Below are 9,704 nucleotides of genomic sequence, written 5' to 3' on the forward strand. Positions count from 1 at the left end.
TATATATGTAACGATTACCAATATTCTTTTATGACAAATTTATTCAAATTCTGGTTTTTAGAATTTAGTAAGTTAATTGAGTTAAGAACTACTCATTTAAGTTTTGATTTTGCTACTTCAAAATTTTCAGAAAATGTATATTATATTAAATTATTTACAGAAAAAAAAGGAGGTTGGTATTTAAAATATATTAGTTAGTATCTCTACAGGCAACAACTATTTTTAAGTAGTAAAAAAAGCCTTAAGAAAATATGGCCTTTAACGGGGCTTAAAGTGGGAAAAAAATTCCAGAAGGGACTAATGTCTCCATACAGTTTTAAGCGTTAACAGTGATTGTTAGCCCTGAATAATGTCAATCCTAATTTTTTGAAGAGGAAGCTTTTTACCCACCGTCGGAGGTAGGGGGGCTGATTCCCCCTGCGCCCCCTCCACGTTAACCCTTGTCTTTAAGTATAATATTTCAAAGATCTAAAATTCATATTTTTAATAACTGCATGATTTATGAATCTCAATGGCCAATATAATCAATATTGCTTTTGACTTACCACAATTTTTAAGTTTTTTCTTGGTTGGTCCACCAACCAATTGTACTTTATAATTTAATTCAAAATCTTCCTTAGTAAAATGTTCTGAGCATACAAAGGAAGTATCTGGATTAAATTTATCGGCTCTTTTACATTTAAGTACCCACGTTTTTCTTCTTCCATCTTTGGGGAATGTAAAAAATGATATATCTTTGCCTTCTTTTATTGATTTAAATTTATTATTTTTACACACAGCAACAGCACAATTCATTCCAGGCATTTTAAAAGTTTTTTTTAAATTATATAAAACAGTAAAATGCACTAAAGAAAAATGTACAGATTTTCTATTTATAATCTTGTTTAGTTAATTTGTCATTATCAATTTGTTAGTAGAGTAGAAAATAATATTATTATAAAAACAACACTGGAAAAAGTCTTAACAATTAAGATGATTTTTAATAATTTGTAAATTATTGCAAAGTTAATTATAGCCTATATGTATTAAATATTTTGTAATTTTTCAAATTTAATAATGGTAAATTGATATTTTTTCCCTCCTCGACTGTTTTCAGTTTAGTAGGACATCCCCCCGAATGCCGGCAAAAAAGTCCCCCGGTAAAAACATATTTACTAAAACTCAATAATCAATTACGTTTTACATGTTATATTATTTATGATATGTTATACCAGTATCATTATATATTATAAATTACAAAAATTACACATTACAAATTTAATTAATTACACTCAATTTTCTAGTTACGGTATGTGATACATTAAAAAATATATATTTATTTATATGTTATACGCAGTATCCTTATATATTATAAATTACAAAAATTACACATTATAATTTAAAAATACAAATTACAAATTCAATAACATTTCATCCTTATATTACGTCCTATATTAGATAGGAATATATCAACACTCAATTCTCCCCTTGTTCGCATACATTTTTTAGACGAGTTTGAAATTTATGTTCTTTATGTGGTCGTTTGTAAGTTAATTTCCCAATTTCGCTCAGTGTTAATTTAGCTTTATCAGCCCCAACTTCGTTTTGCATATCAAAATAATTTACTAAGTCCTCCGTGCCTGGAGGAACAATACTTTTAATATAATCCATCCCTTCCTTGACGTGATTTTATTTTTATGGGCCTTAATGAGAAAAACTTTTTGAAAGTCATAATCACTAATTACTTGAATAATCAGTTTAAATAAAAAAAATTACATGGTATTTTATTTAATTTCAGTATTATAACAATACCAAAATCGGAAAAATCACATTCCTTGTAATATACTAATAAATTAGGTAGGTACTAATATAATATTTTAATTTATTGACGTTAAAGGACAAAGGTTAATATTTATATACAGTGAGAAATATTTTACTATCTATTTTATATTTTAAATTAATAAATACAAATCTTCTGTGATTGATATAAATAAATACAAAATACAAAAAATAATAAATTAAATAATATATTCCAGTATGGCTGCTTGGCTGCATTTAATATTTAAAACTTTGTACTATTATGACGTCATTTTATTATCTACCCCGCACCTGTTATTTATTCCCTATCATACATGATCAAACCTTCTATTTATATTAACCTTGGGCACTACCGACTAGTTTGTACAATCGATTGTCCCTCGATAGTTTTTTAAACAATCGAGTGATTTTACGATTGAATAGATATTATTATCCATCGATTTTTTTTAAAACTATCGGGTACATATACTCGATAGTTAACTTTCGGTAGTTGTACATGTCTAGTACCAACTAGTTTTGACTATCGATAGTTTAAAAAACAATCGAATGATTTTTCGATACTATCTACCAAATTTTCTTGTTAATTATCACTTTTTACATTTTTAATATTTTTATGAAAGTACTAACTAGTAACTACTAACTACCACAAAATAAATGTTGTCATGCTAACTACTAAGTAATTTGGTCAGATGCCAAACTGTCTAGACGTTTTGAAACCGAACACATTAGTACATTACCTTTCTCTAAATATTGTAACGGGGATGTTTAACCTTTTACATACAAAATGTCAAAATCCATTTAAATTATTAATTTTGGTAATTTTTTTACTTTAAGTTTTTAATTTATAAGATTTAATAGTGAATATTAGTTGCAGGTTGAACCTCCTCCTAGTCTCCCACCACAATAATGTAATGCTATATTATTTTTTTCATTGAAATAGTACTTAATTCGTTTTTATTTATATTTTAATAGTGTACCTTTGGTGAACTGTAACCATTAACATTCAATGTTCCTTATAATTTGATATAGGTAACTAATAAATAACTAGATAGGTAATGGAAAATATAAATAAAAAATTAATCAATTTCAAATAACTTCTGATAACCATTTGAGTAAAAAGTAAAAACAAACCGACCAGTGTCATTTTATATCCTAGTTTCTAAAATGTCATCTACTTATAATATGGTGTATTTCAAATATTAATATTATATTCTTCTTCTTCTTCTTCTTGTCTGTAATCGACCATTAAGATCATACATTCAAACATATATCTTGCCATTTCATTTTTTATTTTTCATATTTTCACAATATTATATTGTTTTAAAAATTAAAATTTGACATAAATAGTACCATCTTCAGTTATGAATCCAACAATTTTTTTTTTCTGATTTCATCCATTGATCATTTCTCCAAGTGTTACTTAGTATCAAGTATTAACAACTATGAAAAATTTGGGAATTGTATTATGAGAAAAAAATCACAATAAATGATAGGATATGGGTATTGGTTGTTTGGTAGGTAACTCTTATTTGGGAAATAGTAAATAGTAAATACCGAGGATTGTAGTGATTGTACCTATACACTGAGTATGATTTGTTCTAGATGGACTGTTGAAATATAACTAAAACACTATAAAAGTACATATAACATTTTATCCAAATCAATTGGATATATTTTACTATTCAGAGTTAAAAAAAAAACAATCAAAATAATATTTATTTTAATTTTTTTAATATTTCACTTTTTTAATGGTGTATTATTAAAGATTCAAGGGATTCTTAAGTTACAACTTTCAATAATTGAAATAGAATATATATAAGCAGTACTAGGTTTAATGATTTGATACCACTACCAGTAAAAAATTTGTATGTAGGGTGGACCGCAAGCAGACTGTCATTGTCCACCTTGTATTTCATACTCACCACAGCTATAAATATGTATATTAGTTTAAAATTGCAAATTTACAAGTTAAATAAGTCTTGAACCTTGTTCGACACTTTTAAATAAAAACATACCCTAATACCCTTATATGACCTTCCAGAGGTTTAATAATATGTTGGATGTTCAAACCAGTTGAACATCACCTGAAAAATAAAAAACACATATTTTTGATCTATAACTTCTAAGGTTTTTAATTATGAAATATAAATTATAAACTTTATACTTTTTTTTAATAATAAAATAATAAAATACCTTTTTATACCTTGTCACTTACCTTGTGTGCAAACAATTTAAAAAAAACTTACATATTTTTATTTAAAAAAATTAATATATCAACATTTTCAGGCAATAATCTATTGCGTCGAGCGCTTAATATCTGTCCAGCTTTCGAAAATATTCTTTCAGCTGGTACTGATGTGGCTAGAATTATACAATATTTTAATGCTATTTCACTGAGTTGAGCTAAGACGGTCTTGTGGTTGTCCCAAAATACAGGAACATTGCATTTCAAATCTTGATGAGGCATATTCAAGTACTGGCTCATCAAGGATATAGCACTACTAGTGGTTGTTGTCTGCGACTGGACATTGGTCACTCTGGAATTGAGAAAATTCCACACGTTATCGCTATCTGTATTTAGATTTTCTTCATACGTAGGTTGTTCTGAAATTAAGTAAAATCTAATTAATTGTTATCTATTTAATATGAGTGTTAGATTTCTCAACAGTTTTTCTACAAACATGTTTAATCAAATTACATTTTGAATTGATAATGTTTTTGTAGAAAATGATTAGGTATGATGAAATAATGATAACACATTTGATGTGTAGTTATTAAGTGATTTATTTTTTTTTAGCTAATATTAAGTTATATTATCATACTAATTTAAGTTTGTTAACCAATTCTATTTAACTATATATTTTTATAGATTTAGTTACAATTATATATTATTTACCTGTGTTTGAAGCATTACTAATTAAAGCAGCTGTTTCGTTTACCAGTTGTCTTTCTGCTTCATTAGCATTTTGTTCTGACCCAAATGCAACCTTTTTGCACCTTGGGTCCAGCAATGTAGCCCTAGAAAAATGTGGTGTAACGGATTGCTTCTCTATGCTATCAAAACGTTTATTAGTGTTTTCTACTAATCTATTTTTTATGAACATTCCCAGTCGTGTTTTCGGATCTTTAGAAATTAATGAACTTTGCAAACCTATAAATAATTAAAAACATTTTATAGAATTTAATAGAAAATACTAAAATTAAACTGTATACATAATCAACAAGTTAATTACCTCTTATCAACGGTATAACTGTTGAAATAGTTGGATAGTTTTCAGCAGAGATCTCAGTAGTCAGCTTATCGAACGGTCTTAATAACGGGACCATATCTTCGATGATACTCCATTCTTCAGGGCTAAGATTACTAGGCGCTTCTCTTATTGTAATCATTACTATTGTTAATGGTTCTTTCAGTTTGATAAGTCTTTCTAACATCAAAAACGTGCTATTCCACCTAGTACGAATATCTTGTTTTAATTTCAACACTGTTTCATATCCAAGCTGCTTCTGTTTTTCAACCAACATTCTGTTCCCGACCTCACTACGTTTAAAAAAACTAACCATGTTTCTACATTTCTTAAAAATGTTCTTCAGATCACTTTCATCTGTATTATCGTTGACATTAATCTCTTCATCGTCAGATAACTTGAGTGCATTTTGAACAACTAAGTTTAGTTTGTGTGCAATACATGGCAAATGTGATAAATCCATAAGCCTGACTGCAGCTTTTATATTAGATCCACCATCAGTTACTATGGCAACAACTTTTTCCAATATATTCCATTTTTTTAGTTCATCAGTCATTATTTCACACAAATTCACACCGGTATGGCTGGATTCCAATTTTTTGGTGCACAACACTAAGGCTTTTAACTGAGTTTGATAAAGGAAATGAACAGTCATAGTAATGTACGAATCTGTGTTCATGGAGGTCCATATATCAGTAGTTATGGCCACATTTTTTGCTTGGTTCAACAAAGTTTTGACTTTATTCTGAACTGTTGACAATAGTCTTGGAATTATTGTTCTTCCAAGCGTTCTTCTACTAGGGATTTCATACCTAAAAAAAAGTTAATTTAGTTATGTTTGGGTGACAATTAAAAAAATCAAGATCATTAATCCAAAATGAATTTAGTCAAGGTATATATATATAAGTATAGTATACTTATAGTAATACAAATATAATTAATAGTAAATTGTTGTTAGTGTTGATTTCAGATTTTTTAAAAAAATATTGGCATATTAAAAGTTTTAATTAATTATTTAATTATCACCTAGAGTCCAAGAGCTGCACCATATTACGAAATCCTGAGTTTTCAACTATGGAAAGTGGCTGTAGATCCTCGGCTATCATTCTCACAATTGCTTCGTGGAATGCCCTAATTTGGTTTTCTGAAGGTGTACCAAATCTTAAAAAAAAAAATAACAAAATAGGTACAAGACATAAATCTTAAAAAAGCTAAATTAAATACTTAATATCATTATTAATTTAAATTTAAAAATTGTGTGAAAAATCTACTATAAAGTATAAAAATGAAATATGATAATTTGTAATAATGCTAATAAGTAATGTTAGCACCCGGTCATTTTGTTTAATCTATGTTATTGTAAGGGCCGAGGCACTGTGTGCCCTGTATTGGTCACACTGCGCCTCGTGCCCACAGAACCAGCACGGACCGCGCGGGCGGCCCGTCCAAAAACAGTTATTCAGTCTGGTTTTTGTAAAGGTCCGGCGACGCCGTTATCGCCGCCGCGTACCTCCGTACAACCGTTTGAATTATAATATATTCTATGAACAGATTCTTACTCGTAACGAAACGAGTCCGTTGTATTACCGATTGTGTTATTTGGAGTGTTTTAACAGACATTATAATTATATTTGTTTTATTCTAACCGAACTAAATAGTTTTTATTTAATTATTATCCTGATCAGTCACGGTTCTCCTTTGTGAACCTCAAGATTTTAAGAGTAATAACAAATATACATCGAGTTAAACCACTGAAAAGGGTTTTTGATGTAGGTACTAAGATAAGTATTAATAAAGTCACTTCCTTTTATTTTTAAATAGTTAGTACTTATGCAGTTATGCTGCTGATAAGCCTCTTGGATTTTTGGTTCATATAATATTATGGACTATGGTACTTATATTATAGCAGACAAAAGACAGTTTTCTCTTAAACAAATAATTGCATTCCAAACCAGTTGGATAATTAAACCTGTAAACTAAAAAATGAAATATGATAATTTACAATAATTAATAATAGTAAATACATAATATCCAATTGCCATTATTTGTACTACTGGATACTGACTACTGTATAAGCATATAAATATAAAACATAGTGTAATATAGAATATGTACAAGCATATTAATTATAAATATAAATACATGATAGCATATATAATTTAATTAAATTTATATAAAATATACTGACATATGGTTAGTCTTCACAGTATAAAATTAAATATACAAATTAACACTGCAATTTACATAAAATTTTACTATATTCGGCATGTTCTGAAATTTCTGTATAGAAATTAATATCATTATTCATAATCTTACCTATTAGACAACACTAATTGTTTTTGTCTCTTGCCAGTTTCAACATTATTATCGGTTACGGCCATTACTGGATTAGTATGAGACAAAACACTTGAAGATTGGGATTGTTCTCCTGATGTTCCTATTAAAAACATTGAAATCAAAATTACAATATTGTTTTAGTTAACTCACGAGATTTTGAAGTAAATTATTAATTAATAATTCCATTAGAATATATTGTTTTTTGGAAATTTTAAAATCCAAATAGGTATCACTTACCTGGGCGATTTGCATCATCTTCATTTTGTTGTTGTACATTACTACGTGTCAACAGAGTAAAATGCTTTCTCTTCAAATGGTCCATGAGATTTGTAGTTCCATTACAACGTTTATATGGTTTTTTGCAATGCTTGCAAATGGCCACGTTAGGGGTGTTAGGATCCCTTAGAAAATAATCCCAAACTATCGAACTATTGGACTTTGGCATCATAATTTTATAATTTTTAAAGACAAAATAATACAAAATATAAAAATACAAATCAAGATCAACCTTCAAATCACAGTATTACAGTAATCGAATCATTCGAATCTCGAATTCTCGAATGACGAAAATCGGAAAATATTGAATAATAATTGACAAGTGGCAATTAAGTGCTAACTTTGTGTGTTCAATCTCACAGAACCATAGACCTATTAAAGTATTAACCTTTTAGTTTTAACCTAACCTATTAATAGCTGGTCTATGCACAGAACAATATAGAAGCGAAACTCGATCAGCTGACGGGGTCTTGTTTACCTATGATCTGAAGTCTGAACCTCCGAAAAACATGGAATTGTTTACCGCTCCGATATGATGTTAGAGCCAAGATTACGGAGTTTCGTAGACCATTCAATAGATGGAAAAAAAAATTTTTTTTAAGTTCGATAGTTTTCGATTGTTCGATAGTTTTCGATTGTTCGATAGTTTTCGATTGTTCGATAGTTTTAGATATTTCGATAGTTTTATAAAACAATCGAATAATTAGATAGTTAAAACTATCGAGTAGTTCGATAGTTTTCACTCGGTTGTGCCCATCACTATGCACAATCCGATATTATTTCAATAATTATTTTTTATTTACAATTTATAAATAATATTATTACAGTTTTACAATAATATGTCTCATATTATTTATTAATTATTATCATTAATTAGTAAATAAGGTAGTTGTCAATAGTTAATCTGGTCATACTAATAATATATAGGTACTACAGGTAATAATATAAATCGTTAATCGTCAATAGTTAATCTAGTCGTACTAATAAAAAACTCACAAAATCACAAATGTTTACAGAATGCAATACAAATAAAACATTTAATAAATCTACTACTCGTTATTGTGGTTTCGAAGAGGTGTCATAATAAACATGATCAAAGTCGGTGTGTATTACTTCGTTAGATTGCCCTTCACTATTCATTGTACTCATAATTGATAATTTTTGTATTTCTGTTGGTTTTGATAGTCTGCTATTTGAAGTTTGCTGTTTTTTTTTTGTAGAGTGGAAACGTTGTTGATCAATATTTTTGTGGCTGGGCAAGTTAGTTGCATTTGAAAAAAGAAGGCCAGAAGAACTTGTGGAATTAATCTGACCATTTTGTAAGATCATCATTAGTTCATCTAACTTTTTAATGCCTTTTAATTTTGCTTCATCTGTCGCAGTGCTGGCGATTCCTATTGTCGCATTAATTAAAGCTGTAAAGCGAGTCGAAATGGAAACAGATTCTTTTTGGTCAACCGATGTTATTTGAGATCCTTGGACAACATAATTACTGTGAAACACTATTGTACACACAACTGCAAAACAAACTATATGGCTGATATTATATTTGGATTTTGTGTAATTTAATCTAATAATCTAATATCTTTCATATATGAAAATATTAGATTATCCATAAAACAAGTTGAACTTTATCTTTATTCTAATATTTGTTATTAGCTACTGATAGCTGGAAGTTTTGTTATAATTTAATATTTTATAAATAGAAGTCTGTACATTCTGAAAAAATTATCTTTGCTGTGTTATGTTTTTTTTAATAATTTCATAAATATTATACATTATGCTAGATTATTTTGTAATTTTCACATTATTATACAGTACTATAATAATAATAAATAATGATACCTATATGATAAATAGAAAAGACATTATTAATGTTGAAATGCCTATGAATTAACATTTAATTATAACACCTTAGTTAATATATTATTATGAGGTAAAGCTTTATCAATAGCAACTCTCAAACTTATTTTTGATTCATTATACATTTTTCCAGTGGTTTTTTTAATTTGAAGATCTATTATACAAGTATAATAAATTATAAAT

At 27.9% G+C, this 9,704-nt stretch overlaps 2 protein-coding genes and 1 long non-coding RNA gene across 4 annotated transcripts; 1 reads left to right on the top strand and 2 right to left on the bottom strand.

Moving 5' to 3' along the window:
- Positions 1-4,039: 4,039 nt before the first annotated feature.
- Positions 4,040-5,656, bottom strand: LOC107161300 (E3 SUMO-protein ligase ZBED1-like). The gene is made up of 3 exons (XM_015507656.2): positions 5,031-5,656; positions 4,694-4,948; positions 4,040-4,401 (listed from the first exon to the last, which is right to left on the bottom strand). The coding sequence occupies exons 1-3, from the start codon at positions 5,599-5,601 to the stop codon at positions 4,040-4,042; spliced, it is 1,188 nt and encodes a 395-aa protein (XP_015363142.2). The 5' UTR covers positions 5,602-5,656.
- A 1,701-nt stretch (positions 5,657-7,357) lies between these two features.
- LOC149061927 (uncharacterized) lies at positions 7,358-7,827 on the bottom strand. Its single transcript, XM_089216357.1, has 2 exons — positions 7,620-7,827; positions 7,358-7,482 (listed from the first exon to the last, which is right to left on the bottom strand). Exons 1-2 carry the CDS (start codon positions 7,825-7,827, stop codon positions 7,358-7,360), a joined length of 333 nt encoding a protein of 110 aa, XP_089072483.1.
- A 652-nt stretch (positions 7,828-8,479) lies between these two features.
- On the top strand, positions 8,480-9,091 carry LOC149061928 (uncharacterized). Of its 2 annotated transcripts, XR_016189504.1 has the most exons (4): positions 8,480-8,594; positions 8,675-8,760; positions 8,879-8,977; positions 9,041-9,091. It is a non-coding gene; the product is annotated as an uncharacterized LOC149061928 (long non-coding RNA). The 2 variants fall into 2 exon arrangements; XR_016189503.1 differs by having other exon boundaries at positions 8,549-8,760.
- The last annotated feature ends 613 nt before the right edge of the window (positions 9,092-9,704 follow it).

Source organism: Diuraphis noxia, unplaced genomic scaffold (genome assembly GCF_037042655.1).
Source record: "Diuraphis noxia isolate RWA-SAM2 unplaced genomic scaffold, SU_Dnox_SAM2 contig0001, whole genome shotgun sequence".
Lineage (NCBI taxonomy): Eukaryota > Metazoa > Arthropoda > Insecta > Hemiptera > Aphididae > Diuraphis > Diuraphis noxia.